This window comes from Nicotiana tomentosiformis, chromosome 5 (genome assembly GCF_000390325.3).
Source record: "Nicotiana tomentosiformis chromosome 5, ASM39032v3, whole genome shotgun sequence".
Classification (NCBI taxonomy): domain Eukaryota; kingdom Viridiplantae; phylum Streptophyta; class Magnoliopsida; order Solanales; family Solanaceae; genus Nicotiana; species Nicotiana tomentosiformis.
Window position 1 is genome coordinate 130,696,320 of NC_090816.1, and position 19,910 is coordinate 130,716,229.

Here is a 19,910-nt window from a genome sequence, read left to right on the forward strand (position 1 = left end):
CTCTGCCTTATATTTCATTGCATCTGTCAAAGAATATATATATTTCTATTTCACTCTGTAAATTTGTACCAAGTTATATATCGTATCCTTAGAACCATATACATATTTAACTCTATTTAATTTTTCGGATAAACATGTAGTTAGCTCATATTTGGCCAAAAGTTAAATTCAGACAGCTATTACTCAACTTGGATGTCCAAACATTGTACAAGATTTACGTCTTCAAAACATAAGATCACGTTTTTTACTAGGAAACCTTAATAAGTGACAAGTTTTGAGGTTTTAATTTTCATTCTTCATTCCCTCACCAACAGGTTTCTCAGCCAAATTTTATCGTATCGAGCTTGTCTAATGCGATTTACATATTCTGTATAGTTTGTGAGATATTACACTATGAGCAGGTTATCCAATGTACCCGAAGAATAGTGGCCACGAATTTCCCTGGAATTTTTTTCCCAAAAAAAAACATTTTTATTTTTCTTGAGAATACTTTTTTCTATTATGTAATTTATTTAATTTGTATTAGAGTTTCTCATAGTGTCATGTGAGAATTTTTATACCTTCGGGTCACTTTATTTGCTTTAGCATGTAATTTATTTATTTTCATGATGACAAATTTTACACTTTAAGAAAAATTAGTGTTAAAAATTATTTATATTATCAGTGTATATATAGAACTTAAAAACTCTTAAAATATATTATAGTGATATATCAGCTTAATTCCAACATATTCTAGTGAAAGATCAACTGAATTTCTAACATATTCAAAATAATATTCAAATAATTCGTCACTTAACAAAAGAAATTGTCCGCCAGCCCGGATTCTTCGCGGCTTTGTTTCAGACATATTTTCTTCCGCGCAGTGCCAAAAAAGTCACTGTTCACCCCCCCACCCAATATTTCTCCTTAATTTTAATAGACCCCCATTACTTTGTTAAAATTACTTTTCACCCCATTACTTTCTCTTTTTTTCCCCGTAGTTTCTTCAAATGTGTCCCTCTGATTTTACGCCGAATGGCAGCTGGAACCGCTCTTTGCTCCCATTATATTACACCACATGCTCTTCTATCCTCTCTTCTTCTTTTTCTTCTCTTCATTTTACTTAACATTTACTCTCCTCCTCCTTTAACTATAAGCTCTTAGCTCTACTTTCTGAGTCTTGTTCTAGTTTTAAGTTTTGCATGCTTTTCTCTTCTTTTTAGTCTTTTTTTCAAGAACCCTTTTGTCCTTCTAGTCAAAAGAACAAGAAGCAAAAAAGAAGATCCTACTTATATATATACAGAGATAAATCCAAAAGACTTTGATATTTTAAAACCCCCTTTTCTCTTTTTTTCTTCTTCTTATAGCTTGATCCGTAATGAGTTCTTCTTTATCTTCATCTAATGGTTAATGATAAGTTTGAGGTAATAACAAAATAGTCTTAAGTCAGTTTTGGTTTTTTTTTGGTTTCTTGGTTTTGAAGGACCTTTTAAGTTTTATTTAATGTCTTCAATGGCCCCAGACAACAACTGGTTATCATTTTCTTTATCTTCTATGGAAATGTTGAGCTCTTCAGCTTCTCAATCTAATTCTATGCTTCAATCCAACATGAAACTTGCACCAACTTTTGATGGTTCCTCTTCTGCTGACTCTCATCATTACTATTTTGCTGATAACTTCTTTCCCCATGGTAAGTTTGCATTTTTATCAGTTCTTTTTCATTTTTGTTCCAAAATAGTAGTGATATCTGAAACCTCTCTCTAACCAAGGCAGATGTATGATCTGCATACACACTATCTACTCTTTTCAAACACCACTTTTGGGATTATATTGGATTGTTGTCGTTCTTGAAAAATAATCGAGCTCTATACCATGATATGTTGAGCTAAAACGACGAATCCAGATTAGTCGAGCCAGTAAATTCCGAAACACATAATACTGGAGTCCAAAAATAAGAAAAACTTTGTACAATAAATGTGAAAATGCAAGTATAGATTTTGATTAAGTCCTCCACTAAACAACCATTTTGTTGTAGAGCAAAATAAAAGTTAAAAGATAAAAGTCAAATAAAATGCAACCGTGTGTATGTGCTAGCTGTTTCGGTTACTGCTAAATCATTTTTCATTCATTTAACAGAAAGATTTTTATTTATTTTCTTCAAAAACTTATTTCTAGCTCAGCAATGATATATCTCTATAGGTACAAAGTTTTGGATTTTCTTTAGCAACAAAACAAACTTTTAACTTGGCCACTAAGTTTGCTATTTTTTTTGTTTGTCACCATATTTTTGCAGGTTGGTCTAATCCAAAATCTCAAGTGATGTATACAGAAGGTGAAAAAGAAGTTCTAGGACTGAATATCAATGGTAATGACTCATCAATTTTTCAAAACTTTTTGGACACACAAATCCATCAACAACCACCACCAAAACTTGAAGATTTCTTAGGTGGTGATTCATCATCTTTGACTCAAGATTCATCATCTTTGACTCATCACATCTACGAACAACAAAATAATGGCTCTGCTGTTTATAATCAAGATTTCAAAAATTTAGCTCATGGGTTTCATCATCAAACTACTGCTGCTGCTGCTTTTTCAAATAACTCGGGTTCTGAAGTCGATAACTCAGTTGGAACTGAGTTTGTTAGTGAGTCATGCAACGAGTTGGCTTATTCGCAGTGTCCTCCAGCTCTTTCTACTGGTGCTTTGTCTTTGGCTGTTAATACTACTAATACTACTCAGTGCTTGGAAAAAGGAAAAGCCATTGTTGCTGTTGTTGATTCCCAGAGTTGTAAGAAAATTACTGATACTTTTGGTCAAAGAACTTCCATTTACAGAGGTGTAACAAGGTAAACAGAAATTATTTTTATCAGTTTTTTGTAAATGGGTGTTTGAGATTTTAATAGATTAAGTAAAAAAATAAGTGGGGTTTAATTTTCTTGAAATTATTCACAGAGGTGTAACAAGGTAAAAATATCATTTTTTTTCAGTACAAATCAGTTTTTATCAAAAGGGTGTGTGAGATTTTATTAGAGTAGATGAAATAAATATGTGGGGTTTAATTTTCTTGAATTTTTTTACGAAGGTGTAGTTAGTTAAAAATATTAGTATTTTTTTGGGTACAAATCAGTTTTTAGCAAAAGGGTGTGTGAGATTTTAGTAGCTTAGATGGAAAAAATAAGTGGGGTTTAATTTTCTTGAGTTTTTTTTGCAGACATAGATGGACAGGAAGATATGAAGCGCATCTTTGGGATAACAGCTGTAGAAGAGAGGGCCAAGCTAGAAAAGGGCGTCAAGGTACAAATTTTATTATTTCTTTTTAAAATTTTTACTGTAGTAAACTAAGGTAATACGTATGTGATAGGGTAATAATTAGATTGATTTGTATGAAAAGAAAGTTGCATGCAATTAATGGGGTTCAGGTTAAAGGGGAGATTCAGATAATTTTCATCAGAAGGGGTATTTTCTTGCTTTCAAATCAATAAGCTTTTAGGATGATTGATTGAGTGATGTAATGCACAAAGGTTACAGTTTTCTGTACTTTTGGTGTTAGTATTGTGTCCTCACTGTAACAATTTTTTCTGCTGCTGCTCTGTGTAGTATTAGTACTGGTGCCTGATTCTGCAGCAGCATTGTTGTGGTAGTAGGGAGTATTTTTCTTTGCTTTCATTATTCTTTCAATTGATTTGATCAGATAGGCCGTCATTTTGTTCTTGTTTTTGGTGTTTTGTCTTTGTTGTATTCTGCATAATGTTCTGATATTCATTTCATGCTTTGATGTTTATTGTACACCATTATGACTTAAGGTACTATCTTTTACCAGTATAAATTAATGTGGAAAGAGTTTAATATAGAGCTTAAGACTTTTTACACTATCGTGTCGCCTTAATGACAATTATAGGTAATCATCCGTAGTAATTGAGTCTTGTAAAAAAATAAGACAGTTTACTTGCTATAGCCTCTATCTAGCTCCAAAGGCTTTGTTTAGTTGTAAGAAGAGTAGGTTTATCTAGTTGTAAGGATAGAGGACGGACCATATTCATCTAGTTTCGAACCATGCACCCATTGACCTTTGTAGATTAATGCAAGGTCAGGCTGCGTACAATAGACATTTGTGATCCGGCCCTTCTTCGGATCCCGCATATAGCGGGAGCTTAGTGCACCGGGCATATATTTTTGTACACTGATAATGCAATATTATTCCCACTGTATCAATAAGTTAAATTCATCTGGAAAGACCAGAGTCTTCAAGATTTTGTCCAGAAGTTATTCTGCTTTGTTATCCATAGATTTTTGCCTGGTTTGCAGCATTTAAAATGACCAGACCTTCTCCTCTTTTCCCTTTCCACCCTGAAGAGTACACATACCTCAGCTAGTCTATATACTAGCTAGTTTCTGGCACTCTGAAATTTTCACAGATTTGCTTTTAACTTTTGCTTTTTTCCCCTTTCATTTCATGGGCCAGTCCCTCTCATTTAGTTTGACCAAAGGATGTCCATTTCATTCCCCACTTGAAATTTTAATTGAACTGTCCGCCAAATTCTTTATACACAATTCTTTAATGTAGTATATACATTAGCCAACTTTTGACCTTAGTAAGTTAAAAATAATAGATTTGACAGCTCAATGAATTGTTTATCTTAATAGAACTTCAACATAAATCTGCTTTTGACTCGTTCACATTATTGTAATTGTAATGAAATCTTAATAACTTTTAATTTATAAGTCCATGATATGTAAAAGAATACTGAGAACAAAAACATGTTTTACTTTTTCCTGGTCTGGGCAAGACATAAGTCACTATCTTGCCAACCTACAAAAAGGATGTACCAAATGTGTCAAAGCTTAAGCATGCCATTTGCTTTTCTGTTTTGTTTATCTTTTTCTTTTTCCCTTTATATTCTTTTATGATAAAATCTTGACTTCTTGTTAGCTCATTTCTAATGTTTAACTCATTTTTTCATGAAATGGCGGGGATCGCTTTCTTGTATGAAATGGCACAATTCGATTTTCAGTTTACTTGGGTAAGTTTTTTCTATTCTTACAAGTCTCATAAATACCTATATTTTTCAAAGTGGATCAAAAAGTTAAGATTTTTATGTTGGAAAATTTTGCAATGAATATAGGTGGATATGATAAGGAAGAAAAAGCAGCAAGGGCATATGACTTGGCAGCTCTAAAATATTGGGGTCCCACAGCTACAACCAACTTCCCTGTAATATATACTTTTGTCAATTTTGCCTGTTGTTATTGGCATTTCATTTATTGCATGGAAAGCTACGTAAGAATGAAAACAACCCGAATCTAAACTTAGACATACTTTCTTTTCAGGTTTCCAATTATACCAAAGAACTGGAGGAAATGAAACACATGACCAAGCAAGAATTCATTGCCTCCCTAAGAAGGTTTGCCTACTCTATTTCCATTTCTATGGTTAATAATGCCTTTTTGTCATTTTTCTATCAATTATATTCATGAGAATTTCGTTTCAAAATATCAGGAAAAGTAGTGGTTTCTCGAGGGGAGCTTCGATATACCGAGGTGTGACAAGGTACGAATTTTGTCGCAACTCGCAAGCAATTATCTTTATAACTTAATTGTCGTATACCGAACTCAATAATAATGTCCTAAATGATTTAAGATGGGTAATTCCTTTGTTCCAATTTTGTGAACGGCGACTGACTTCTGATGAACCCTTGCAGGCATCATCAACAAGGCCGTTGGCAAGCAAGAATTGGCCGCGTTGCAGGGAACAAGGATCTCTACCTAGGGACATTTGGTAAGCATTATTTTCTAGATTCAAATTGGACTAAGAAATGAATGAATTAACCATGTTTTAATAATCCAAATTCGTATTAATTTGTCAACAGCTACTGAGGAGGAAGCAGCAGAAGCGTATGACATAGCAGCAATAAAGTTCAGGGGTGTTAATGCAGTGACGAATTTCGAGATGAATCGATATGATGTTGAGGCTATCATGAAAAGCTCCCTCCCCGTTGGGGGTACAGCAAAGCGTTTGAAGCTCTCTCTTGAAGCGGAACAAAAATCATTGTCAAGCAATAACCAGCAGCAGACGGCTCAAAGCAGCAGCAGCAACAACAGCAGTAACATCAATTTCGGGGCAATACCACCGATCTCTGCAATCCCATGCGGACTGCCATTTGACACAACCGCTCCTTTCTATCATCACAACTTCTTCCACCACCTTCAGTCTGGAAATGCAGGTGCGTCCGATACTTCAGGTGCTGCGTCTACAATGGCAGCTGCGATGCCATTACTGCCCTCGGGCGCCGAGTTCTTCATATGGCCTCACCAGTCCTATTGACCTAAACTATGATAGCTATAGTTAGCTAGTTTGACTTAGCTAATCGGACTCTGCTAATATCAACCTCGTCGTTGTGGTTAATCGTTTAATATTTCATGCTGACCCTTTATCTTCTGACCCGCGAAAGAATTAGCGTAGTGTTTAACCGTTATGGGCCAGGTTCAAATGTTGTAAAGTACCTTCACTTTTTCAATGGCTTATTAAGTAGTAGGTGCATGTTTACAGGTACTTAGGGAGCACTCATTGTGGAAAATTTTTGTTTTTTTCCAAGTTTCCTCATCTTTTTGAGTTGCTCCCAAGTACCATATGAACTTGGTGAACGTTTTGCTGGTCGAGTTGACATACAAAAAAAAGAAAATGATATAAAACTCGTTATATTTTGCAGTTAAGTCTGTGTTTTTTGTACATCTGAGCTTCTAAACCTTAACCATGCTTTAATTTTTATCTATTTTCTCGGCCTTTACTAATCAAGATTAATTGCTTGTATGGTCATTATGATGAGTTTATGATATGCTGTGTGAATTATTGAACTGCAATGGTAGTAAAGAATCCTAAAAAAGAAAAACATGTATTTGTTTTTATGCGGAATGGCTTGGACACTTAAACTTGTCGGGTTTTTAAAAGTCGATACATGAAATTTCTATTTTTTCAGTTGAATACTCGAACTCATTATTTCGTAACTAATAAACTCATCTGACAAGAGACCATGCGCGTGTGTATTACATACGTGTCAATTGTGTCAACAAAAGACCAATCTTACACATCAAGGGCGCAAAAACGCTTACCCTGGTGCCCTCTTTTATTCCATAGACCGATCCCTCCCCTCATTTTAACCTCACTCTCACCAAATCCTCCCTTGTTCATTCCATATTTTTGATGATCGGAGAAAATGAAAAGAATCTGGAAAGTGAGGGGATCATATGTGCCATCATAGTAGGCACGCAATATGCCATCATATGTAAGGCCCTTCTCGCCATCAATGAACTCTCCATAAGTTCGAAAAAGCTCATCGAGAATGGCACTGATCTGCTCATCGTTGAATTTGACCCTAGGTTTTACAGAAACCATCAAAGCTGCCATTTTCTCGCGGTTAAGACCCCCATCGCCATTTGCATCAAAATTCTAGAAGATTCTTTTCTCCTTCTCCGATCGCTGAATTCCGGAATCTTCTAGATTCTTTTCACCTTCTCCAATATTCAAAAAGGACTACTTTATGGTGGTGGATATGGCGTGAGGTCAGCCGTGCTGGATGAACTTCCAAAATCGATCATAATCACTTATCCATTTTTTTGTTTTCGTTTATTATATGTTATTCATATTCTGATCGAGCTTCGTTTGGTCCAAGTGATGCAAAACTTATCTTCAACTTCACAATGACAAAATATACAAGTTTCCATAATTTTGACGGTCTGAAAAAATAAAAATGGAGCTTCAGATTTTACAAGGAGGAATGGAGCTTCAGATTTTCAAAAATCGAGGAAGAGGTATTTTAGAAGGAATGAATAAGAAGACACTCAAATACAACCCATTTTGTACTGTTGGACGTTGGAAGGGGGCTTTCACGCTCCTGTGCGTCGTGTTCCTCACGCGGCCTGCTGATTAGGATCCACTGACGCCACATGACCATGGTCAATGGTCAAATGTGTTTATTAGTTACGGAAAAAATAAGTTCGAGTGTTCAAATGGAAAAGTTAAAAGTTTATGTATCGGCTTTTAAAACTCCGTCAATTTTAAGTGGTTAGGAAGTCATTCCGCTTTATTTTTAAGTTGCGAAAACTTTTCTACTAAAGGAGAAATCTACAAAAAAGCATTTCTGTGATGATGAGTTGTTTGTGGTGTCGAAAGTTCCAACGTGATTCAAGATTATGTAATAAAAATAATTGTGGTGTTTGGCAAAAATAAAAAAGTATTTTTAGGCATGAAAAATATAAAAATAAGCCAAAAGTCGAAAGTTGGGTATTACCAACTTACGGTTTTTAGCTTTTAGCTTATAAGTTACTTTTTAAAAGTCAATTCAAACACCCTAATATCTTAGCCATTTTGGTAAATTTAGGAACTTTTTTTCTTAAAATGCCTTTGTTAGATGAGAAAGGTAAAAAGATAGTAGTGAAATGGCATCATCAAGAGTTAAGAATCCTGATAGAGAACGAGTTTAAGTGTGACAAATAAATGCGAGCCCTCTTTCATTCTATAATCACTCACCCATTTTTTTTATTTTCGTTTATTATTTATTATTCTTGTTCTGATCGAGCTTCGTTTGGTCCAAGTGATGCAAAACTTAGCTTCAACTTCACAATGACAAAATATACAAGTTTCCATCATTTTGACGGTCTGAAAAAAATAATTAAAAATGGAGCTTCAGATTTTAAAAAATGTAGGAAGAGGGTATTTTAGAAGGAATGAATAAGAAGACACTTAAATACAACTTATTTTGTACTGTTGGACATTGGAAAGGGGGCTTTCACGCTCCTGTGTGTCGTGTTCCTCACACGGCCTGCTGATTAGGATTGACTGACGCCACATGACCATGGTCAATGGTCAATGGTCAAATGTGTTTATTAGTTACGGAGAAAATGAGTTCGAGTGTTCAAATGGAAAAGTTAAAAGTTTATGTATTGGCTTTTAAAACCCCGTCAATTTTAAGTGGTTAGGAAGTCATTCCGTCTTATTTTTAAGTTACGGAACTTTTCTACTAAAGGAGAAATCTACAAAAAAAAACATTTCTGTGATGATGAGTTGTTTGTGGTGTTGAAAGTTCCAACGTGATTCAAGATTATGTAATAAAAATAATTGTGGTGTTTGGCAAAAATAAAAAAGTATTTTTAGGCATGAAAAATATAAAAATAAGCCAAAAGTCGAAAGTTGGGTATTGCCAACTTATGGTTTTTAGCTTTTAGCTTATAAGTTACTTTTTAAAAGTCAATTCAAACACCCTAATATCTTAGCCATTTTGGTAAATTTAGGAACTTTTTCCCCCCTAAAATGCCTTTGTTAGATGAGAAAGGTAAAAAGATAGTAGTGAAATGGCATCAACAAGAGTTAAGAATCCTGATAGAGAACGAGTTTAAGTGTGACCTATAAATGCGAGCCCTCTTTCATTCTATAATCACTCACCCATTTTTTTGTTTTCGTTTATTATCCGTTATTCTTGTTTTGATCGAGTTTCGTTTGGTCCAAGTGATGCAAAACTTAGCTTCAACTTCACAATGACAAAATATACAAGTTTCCATAATTTTGACGGTTTGAAAAAAAAAATTAAAAATGGAGCTTTAGATTTTACAAGGAGGAATGGAGCTTCAGATTTTAAAAAATGGAGGCAGAGGGTATTTTAGAAGGAATGAATAAAAAGACACTTAAATACAACCCATTTTGTACTGTTGGACGTTGAAAATGGGGCTTTCACGCTCCTGTGCGTCGTGTTCCTCACGCGACATGCTGATTAGGACCGACTAACGCCACATGACCATGGTCAATGGTCAAATATTTTTATTAGTTACGGAGAAAATGAGTTCGAGTGTTCAAATGAAAAAGTTAAAAGTTTATGTATCGGCTTTTAAAATCCAGTCAATTTTAAGTGGTTAGAAAGTCATTCCGCCTTATTTTTAAGTTACGAAAATTTTTCTACTAAAGGAGAAATCTACAAAAAATTATTTCTGTGATGATGAGTTATTTGTAGTGTCGAAAGTTCCAACGTGATTCAAGATTATGTAGTAAAAATAATTGTGGTGTTTGGCAAAAATAAAAAAATATTTTTAGGCATGAAAAAATATAAAAATAAGTCAAAAGTCGAAAGTTGGGTATTACCAACTTATGATTTTTAGCTTTTATCTTATAAGTTACTTTTTAAAAGTCAATTCAAACACCCTAATATCTTAGCCATTTTAGTAAATTTAGGAACCTTTTTTTAAAAATCTAAAATGCCTTTGTTAGATGAGAAGGGTAAAAAGATAGTAGTGAAATGGCATCAACAAGAGTTAAGAATTCTGATAGAGAACGAGTTTAAGTGTGACCTATAAATACGAGCTGCGGAAGTAGCACTGTTGGTTGTCTACATTATACCGTTTAGGTGTGTATTTTTTTTTCGAATCCTCCGTAAATACGAAATACTTTATGTATCGGGCTACTTTTTTAAACGATTTCCGTTTAATAAGCTTTACGTGCGTAAAGACGAAGTAGTCCCAAAACGCCGGGTGCGAAAAAAAAGAAAGGGAAAGGTAGTGAAATGGCAGATAGTGAAGAAAAGATAGGCAGCAAGTTGACATTTTATTGATATTGCATTTTGAATTTCTTAGCATGAAAATGATGGATGTTATCAACTCCAACAGGCTAAAAAGTTATAACAGAATCAGATTAAGATTGGAAAATGACCGTTTGGAAGATATACTAGTTAAATCATGAGGTTTGATATTTTGTCAGTTTGAAACCATACCTTTTCCCGTTTTTCGTATGGTTCTGCAAATAATGAAACTACCACAATATCATATTTGAAAGGTCAAATGCCTATACGGTCCCTTAAACTTACTCCAATTTCTATTTTGGTATTTTAACTATGGCTAGTACCTATTGAACACTCCAACTTAATTTCAAGTGTACCTATTAAACATTTCATGTGACATGGCATAATGTGTGATTTTCACTCAAAGTTGGGCGCGTGAATAAGAAATATAACATTTGTTTTTTTTTCAAACATTTTTTTTATTCTTTGTCTTCTCCTTCATTGTCTCTATCACTAATATCCCTCCAGATTTTCCTTTTCCTAATTTCTTCTCTGGATCTACTTACAGATTCATCCCACTTTGAACATTGATTAACTTGTTATTTCACTTCAAATTCGATAAACTTACATGCCAAAGAAGAAGTGTAAACCTAAAAATGATTTATCAAGAGAGACCCAAAAAAATCTTGAAATCCAGAAAAGAATAAAAATCCAGCAATTTCGGATAGATACCACGAGAGAAACCCAACACTTTCAGAAATCAACAAATAGAAATCCATCAAGAAAAATCCAGCAATTTCAGACAATAACCAAGCAAAATCGACTAGCTTAATTTGCAAAGAGAATCCAACAAGAAAAGCGCAACAATGTCAAATATCAGCCAAGCAAACCCAACAAGACAAAGTAGCAATTTCAGACATCAACCAAGCAAATTCGATTTTGTTGAGAGAAATTCAGCAATTTCAGAGATTAAACATGAAAAATTGACTTTATTTTGTAGCTACATACATGGAGATTAACCCAACGATTTTGCCGGCATCGACTTTTCCGTTAGATGTTAGAATTTAACGCCAAGTAGCGAAGTTACAAACATGACAAATTTTCAATCAAAAAACAATAATATGCTTTTTGTTTGGACATAGCTAAAGAGAGGGATCGATAGATAAGAGGAGGAAAGACATGAATGGAGCTACAAGGAAGAGATAACTTTAGAAAGAGGGGAGGGGCAAGGAGGGAGGAGGGGGGAGGGGGGAGGTGGAGATAAAACTAAAAGGGGTGAAAATAGATAGATTGCATTATTTAGCCTTAAAAAAAGAAAATCGAAAGTCAAAATGGCACATGTCACTTTTTCATTCGATCTATTGCCACATCATTCGAAAGTGAACAATACGCACTTAATTATTTACACAGGGTAAAGAAGATGTATTTAATAGGTACACTTGAAATTAAATTTGAGTGTTCAATAGGTACTAGCCATAGTTAAAGTATCAAAATAAAAATTGGAGCCAAGTTTAAGGGGACTTATAGGTATTTGGCCTATTTGAAAATTGTGCACATAAAGGTAGAGCATCGTAACCAACATTTTGTTAGGAGTCATGTTATATATAATGTATTTTTTGAAAACCAATTTTAAGTGTTTTCATTAGTTGTAACAAGTGGTGCTGTGCTTGCAAGATTATAATAAGTGTAGGGCTAAAACGGCCTAAAGATACTCTTAATATGGTATAATATTATCCGCTTTGGGCCAAACTCACAATGTTTTTTGCAAAAAGCCTTCACACCATTAAGAGTATCCAACTCCTTATAAGTATCTTATTTTTCTTTTTTACTTTCCATGTGGCACTTTGTTCACATACTTCCAATAATCTCCCGCTTGAACTAAGTTCCACATGACACATCACCGTTTATGGGCTAATTTTGAGATTAATTAGGTGTCACCTATATGACCCGAATATTTACGGTCGCCGAAGTCCAAGGAGATGGTGTGTATGCGTCTTTGAAACTATGAGTAAAGGTAGTGAACCGGCCTATAGACGGGCCAAGTCACTAAGTCGGGCCCTACACCATCATTTCGCCATCTCCATACTCGTCTCGTCAAACCATTGGCTCTGAAACCAGTTGTTAGGATAAAACGCCTCAAAAATACTCTTGATATTGTGTGATATTGTCCGCTTTAGGCCAAGCCTGCACGGTGTTCCCCAAAAGGCCTCACACCATTGAGAGTATCCAACTCTTTATAAGTAGCATATGTTTTTTTCTGCTTTCCATGTGGGACTTTGTTCACACACTTCTAACAATAAACACCCCACAAAGTAAGAAGAATTAAATAAAAATAAGAACAAAATGCCTTCTATTAAGAAATGTAGCTCAAAGTAACAATATAAAATAAGAAGATAAATAGAATAAGAGAAGAAAACATAACTTTCTTATTTTATCAAGTGTATCCCATCTCACATTTCATTCCTCCATTTCTACTATTACATATGAAGGTTACAAAATGATTGTCTTAAACATGACATTAACAATTAAAATTATGGGGGAAGATCATGGGGAGGGGTTATGGAGGTGTGAGAGTTACAATCACAATAGTGATGAGTAGTGGGAGGTTATTTACATCAAGGATGAAAGTAGTGGGAGTAGTGGACATCCACAATTACTATAGGTTTTACAACACTCCCCCTTGGATATCCAAAAATAGATAATATGCCTCGTTAAAACCTTACTAAGAAAAACCCTATGAAAAAAATCTTAGTGAAGGAAAAAGAGTACACATATCTATAATACGCTTTATTTGCTGTCTCGTTAAAAAACCTTACCAGAAAAATCCAGTGGGACAAAATCTAGGATAAGGAAAAAATAGTACAACGCGTATCTTACTCCCCCTCATGAAAACATCACTTTATTTCTCGAAGACGGCGCATTCCAATCTTCTGTCTCAACTTCTCAAATGTTGAAGTTAGTAATGCCTTAGTAAACAGATCATCCAAATTTTCACACGAGCGAATCTGTTGAACATTAATTTCACTATTTTGTTGAAGATCATGCGTAAAAAAGAACTTTGGTGAAATGTGCTTTGTTATGTCTCCTTTGATGTATCCTCCTTTCAGTTGAGCAATGCAAGCAGCATTGTCTTCATATAGTATAGTTAGATTATCTTTTTTCATTAGAAAACCACACATTTCCTGAATATGTTGAGTCATTGATCTCAACCAAACACATTCCCGACTAGCTTCATGAATGACTATTATCTCAGCATGATTTGAAGATGTGGAAGCTATTGTTTGTTTTATTGAACACCATGATATAGCTGTACCTCCATATGTAAATAATTAAATTGTTTGAGATCGGGCTTTATGGGGATCAGACAAAATAACCTGCATCGGCATAGCAATCACTTCTGACTTGAATTCATTAGAATATAACAATCTCATATCTAGAGTTCCCCGAAGATATCTAAATATATGCTTAACACCATTCCAATATCTTCTTATTGGGGAGGAATTAAATCTTGCTAATAAGCTTACTACAAAAGCAATATCTGGTTAAGTATTGTTAGCAAGATACATTAGTGCCCCAATTGCACTAAGATATGGAGTTTCATCACCAACGAGCTCTTCGATATTTTCTTGAGACCGAAATAGATCTTTATTTATACCAAGCGATCTCACAACCATTGGGGTACTCAATGGATGTGTATTATATATGTAAAATTGCTATAAAACCTTTTCGGTGTATGTTGATTGATGGACAAAAATTCTATTTATTACATGCTCAATTTGTAGGCCAAGACAAAATTTTGTCTTACCAAGATCTTTCATTTCAAACTCTATCTTCAAACAATCTACAACATTTGGAAGTTCTTTAGAAGTGCCAATGATATTCAAGTCATCAACATACACATCTATGATGACAAATTCAGATCCAGACCTCTTAATAAAGACACAAGGGCAAATATGGTCATTTTTGTACCCTTTCTTTAACAAATACTCGCTTAGGCAATTGTACCACATTCTCCCTGATTGCTTCAATCCCTATAAGGATTTCTTAAGCTTTATTAAACAAGTTTCCCTTGAACTTTTATGTGCTTCAGGAACTTTAAATCCTTGAGGGATTTTCATAAAATTTTCATTGTCCAATGAGCCATATAAGTAGGCTGTGACAATATTCATCAACCGCATATCAAGCTTTCCATGGACTGCCAGATTTATTAGATACCTGAAGGTAATTGCATCTACCACAGGAGAATATGTCTCCATATAACCTATGTCAGGCCTTTGCGAAAACCCTTGTGCCACAAGTCGTGCTATATATCTTACGACTTCACCTTTCTCATTTCTTTTTCGCACAAAAACCCATTTGTACCCCACTGTCTTGACACCTTCAGGCGTTCGGATTATTGGTCTGAAAACTTCACGTTTTTCTAGTGAAGCCAATTCCGCTTGAATTGCGTTTTTCCATTTTGGCCAATTATTTCTCTGTCTACATTCATCTACAGATTTTGGCTCAAGATCCTCATCTTGTTGCATTACTTCAATTGCAACATTATATGCAAAATCTTTGTCAACAACAATGTTATTTCGGTTCCACCTTTTCCCCATAGAGACATAACTTATTGAGATCTCTTGATTTTCATCATTTCCAGGTACTAGAACCTCCTGTGAGGTCTTATCAATTATTATGTCTTTATTCTCCTCTTAAGCAATTACCTCCACGTTATGATCAACCACGTGGAACCGATTGATCTACCACGTTTAAGGCGTGTCCTAGACTCATTTGCATTATCATACTGTCCAAATGGGACATCAACTCAAAGTGGAGCATTTACAGCTGGAATATGCGATTTAGTAACCCGTGGAATGTTAGTAAATGCATATGGCAATTGATTTACAATATTTTACATATAAATGATCTTTTGAACTTCTTGTTCACATTGATTTGTACGAAGATCCAAATGATATAGAGATAATATATTCCAATCTATCTCTTTTTTCAGTTGTTTATTTTCTCCCCCTAATATTGGAAAAACTAATTTATCAAAATGACAATCAGCAAATCTGGCTGTAAATAAATCTTTTGTCATAAACTCCAGATATTTAATAATAGAAGGAGATTCATAATCAACATATACTCCCAACCTTCTTTGGGAGCCCATCTTTGTGCGTTGTGGTGGAGCAATTGCACATATACCGCACATCCAAATATTCTTAGATAGAAAATATTTGGCTCCTGATCAAAAGCCAACTGTAATGGCGAGACTTCATGATAATTGGTTGGCCTTATGCACACAAGTGCTGCTGCATGCAAAATAGTATGTCCCCACACTGAAAGGGAAAGTTTTGTCCTCATTAGCAATGGTCTAGTTATTAATTGGAGGCGTTTAATCAACGATTCTGCTAGACCATTTTGAGTATGATCATGAGCAACCGGATGCTCAACTTTTATTCCAGTGTCCATACAACAATCAGTAAAGGCCTGAGATATAAATTCACCAGCATTATCAAAACGAATTGTCTTAATTGCATAATCTGGAAATTGTGCTCTTAACCTTATTATTTGGGTCAACAATCTCGCTAATACCATATTGCGAGTTGACAATAAGCACACATGTGACCATCTTGTAGATGCGTCTATCAAGACCATAAAATACTTGAATAGTCCACATGGAGGGTGTATAGGTCCACATATATCACCTTGTATACGTTCCAAAAATGTAGGAGATTCAATCCCAACTTTAGTTGCTGATGGTTTAATAACAAATTTTCCTTGAGAAAAAGCAACACAAGAGAATTCCTTAAATAGAAGAATCTTCTTGTTCTTCAATGTGTGCTCATTTAAATTCTCTATTATTCTGCGCATCATGTTAGAACCTGGATGGCCCAACTGGTCATGCCAAATGATAAAATTATTAGAAGTAGTAAACCTTTTGTTTACTATGGCATGTAATTCAACCACACCAATATTTGTGTGGTACAACCCAGAAACAAATGCGGGTAATTTTTCGTGCACACATTGGTTTTCTCGCTTTTATTGTAGTAATATAAAGGTATTCAACCTTTCCTTCGTTAGAGGTCTCAACATGGTAGCCATTTTGGTGAATAACTTTGAAACTCAACAAGTTTCTTTGAGATTTACTACAATATAATGCATTATTAATAGTTAATATCGTTCCTCCAGGTAGTAATAAGACCGCTCTTCTGGAGCCCTCAATTAACTTTGTACTACCATATATTGTATTAACATAGGCCTTTTTCATAACCAAATAAGAGAAAATTTTCATTTTTCTTAATATTGTGTGAGTTGTAACACTATCCAAAAGGCATAAATATTCATTACTCATCTTGGATCCAATTAAAGACTGAGAAATTTTATTTTCTTCATAAAAAATAAAACTACACCATGAGAAATACGGAAAAACTAACAACACCAACAACAAAATTAGACAACTTAAGTACTACTTGAAAATAAAAACAACTTAAGAACGAGAAAAAAAAATACTGAAAATAAAAATAACAACATAATTGCATTCCCGAGTAAAATGATCAAACTTTAGTTTTGATCTCCAAAGAAATGTTCAACTTCCAAATGAGTAAGATCATCGAGGCCTTCAAAATTATTATCATTCAAAGCAAGATTTCCCTCGGCATTGCCATCATTTTTGTTTGAAGGCCCTGCCTCAAAATAATTTTTAAAGGTCAAGTGATACTCTACTGGGGCATTAGGAGAAAATGCTCCAATATTATTTGCCTTTCTTTTGATGGAGGTTTGATAAAGCCTGGCAAAATACTCAGGTGCACGACATTCAATTTTCCAATGAACTTTCATGTCACAGCGATGATAGTTACTGTTTTTGCCTCTTGAAGGATTGTTTTGAGAATCGATATTGTTCTCTCGTTTGCCATGACCACCACGATGACGATTATTATATCGTCTCTTGCCATTGCCATGCCCACGTACATTTATATGTCTATGATAATTATTCTGTCTTTTTTCAGACTTTTTACATCTTTCAACCATATTCGCTTCAGGAAGCGAAGCTGACACTGTGGGACGTGTTTCATGATTTTTCAGCAAAAGGGTATTATGTTGCTCAGCCCCCAGAAGGCATGGGATCAATTCAGAATACTTTTTAAAACCCTTTTCACGGTATTGCTGTTGTAATACCATATTTGTGGCATGAAAAGTCATAAAAGTCTTTTCCAACAAATCCTCATCACTCATAACATCCCCACATAATTTTAATTGGGAAGTACAACAGAGTTATACACACTTACGGTCTTAAAATCTTGCAACCGTAAGTGCATCCACTCATATCGAACCTTTGGCAATATTGTAGCCTTAAGGTGATCATACCGTTCCTTCAGGCCACTCCACAATTCAAGTGGATCTTTCACTGTTAATTATTCAACCTTCAAACCTTCATCCAAATGATGACGAAGGAAAATCATGGCCTTCGCTTTGTCCTGGCTTGATGCCTCATTACCCTGAGCAATGGTGTCACCAAGGCCTTTAGCGGCTAAGTGAATATCAGCATCGAGAACCCATGATAGGTAATTCTTTCTAGAAATGTCAAGGGCTACAAACTCATGTTTTGACAAATTCGACATAGTGAAAATTATCAAAGAAGATAAATGTCACGACCCAAAATCCATTAAGGCCGTGATGGTGCCGGACACCACTATCAGGCAAGCCAACCATAATTCGAATAATTTAATTACCCATTTTTAGTATTTTTGAAATAAAAATTTCTTTAATGAAATAGTAAAGATAAAACTCATAGAGTAAATGATAAATATTTTTAGCAACTAAATTTCTAAACAATTCACAACCATTCCCAAAACCCGGTGTCACAAGTGCATGAGCATTTACTAGAAAATTTAAAATAAAATACAGCATCTGTCCAGAATACAAATTAGACAGGAAAATATAATAACTCTGAAGGAGACTCTGTTAGCTGCAGATCGTAATATAGAATGCAGCTCACCTATATCCCCACAATTATTAACCACACCTCTGCGCCCACAAGGCCGCTATACATATATGTACATACCCAATAAAATGTGCAGTAAGTGCAGTATGAGTACGAAAATAACGTGTACCCAGTAAGTATCAAGCCTAATCTCGAAGTGGTAGAGACAAGATGGTCTACCTTGACACTCACTAAGGGTTAATAATAATAAGTAACATAAAAGCATAAATATTTTTATCAACATGATTCACAGAGTTAACAATAATTTTTATTGAACCAGCAAAAATAATTAAATTCCTTCAAATGTAACAATTCTCAATATATTAATTAAATTTCTTCAATTCAAATAATTTTCAATTTATCAATTAATCTCATTTACAGGAATAACAATTAATTTCTTAACAAACAGAGATAAATAAATTCTTTAGATCCCAATAATTTCTAATTTATCAATTAGCTTCACAAGATACAATAAATTATCAAAGTATCGTGTAATTATTATTATTAGGCACGATTTCTGCCAAGGACGTACGACCCGATCCAGAGTATCGTGTACACTACCGAGGGATGTGTGGCACGATTCATAGATGCATTTATCCTGCCGAGGCGTTCGGCCCGCTCCACAAGAAAGGAGGACATTTTCTTATGTATCTTCGGAATGAGAGTATGTTTATTATAAGATAAATTCGAGAGGATGAACAATTTTCCTTTAATAATTAATTAATTTAAACAGAAATAAGCATATGAGATTTTTATCTTTTACTATCTTTCACTAACAATTTACGATATATATCAAATAATGTAATTAAATAACGGATACAATTTACACAAGTAATTCATGCTTTAAGTCCTAAACTACCCGGACTTTAGCATTAATAGTTGCTACGCACGGACTCTCGTCACCTCGTGCGTACGTAGCCCCCATAATTAGCAACAATTATTAATTTAATTACCTATGTGGTAATTTTTCCCTCACAAGATTAGACAAGAGACTTACCTTGTCTCAATGCCCACTTCTGATCACTATATCGTGTAAAAATCCCAATTCGGTGCCGAAAATCCGAAACTATCCAAAAGTTATATGAAATAATTAATACATGTTAAATAATTCGAAATTTATCTATTAAATAAATTACCCTATCCAAAATGGTAAAATTCCTAAAATTCACCCCGGGCCCACATGCCCGGATTTCAGAAATTTTTGGAGGGAACCGTTACGCATAATCTCAAGAACTCAAATATACCATTTCCATCCAATCCCATAGTAATTTTCGTGGTTAAAATCCAAAAATACTAATTTCTAGGTTTTTCTTCAAAACCCCAAATTTTTACTAATTTTCATGAATTTTCATGCCTAAATTCGTATATAAACCAAGTATTTAACTTGCAATAGGTAGGAATTACTTACCTTGACATAAATGATG

At 34.5% G+C, this 19,910-nt stretch overlaps 2 protein-coding genes across 2 annotated transcripts; one reads left to right on the forward strand and one right to left on the reverse strand.

Annotated features, from left to right (window-relative positions):
* The first annotated feature begins 1,022 nt into the window (after positions 1-1,022).
* Positions 1,023-6,693, forward strand: LOC104108158 (AP2-like ethylene-responsive transcription factor AIL6). The gene is made up of 9 exons (XM_009617142.3): positions 1,023-1,669; positions 2,273-2,828; positions 3,194-3,276; positions 4,995-5,003; positions 5,106-5,194; positions 5,311-5,384; positions 5,480-5,530; positions 5,682-5,758; positions 5,850-6,693. Exons 1-9 carry the CDS (start codon positions 1,483-1,485, stop codon positions 6,302-6,304), a joined length of 1,581 nt encoding a protein of 526 aa, XP_009615437.1. The 5' UTR covers positions 1,023-1,482; the 3' UTR covers positions 6,305-6,693.
* Positions 6,694-17,066: 10,373 nt separating this feature from the next.
* Positions 17,067-18,124, reverse strand: LOC138893159 (uncharacterized). Its single transcript, XM_070176932.1, has 2 exons — positions 17,927-18,124; positions 17,067-17,669 (listed from the first exon to the last, which is right to left on the reverse strand). Exons 1-2 carry the CDS (start codon positions 18,122-18,124, stop codon positions 17,067-17,069), a joined length of 801 nt encoding a protein of 266 aa, XP_070033033.1.
* Positions 18,125-19,910: the final 1,786 nt, after the last annotated feature.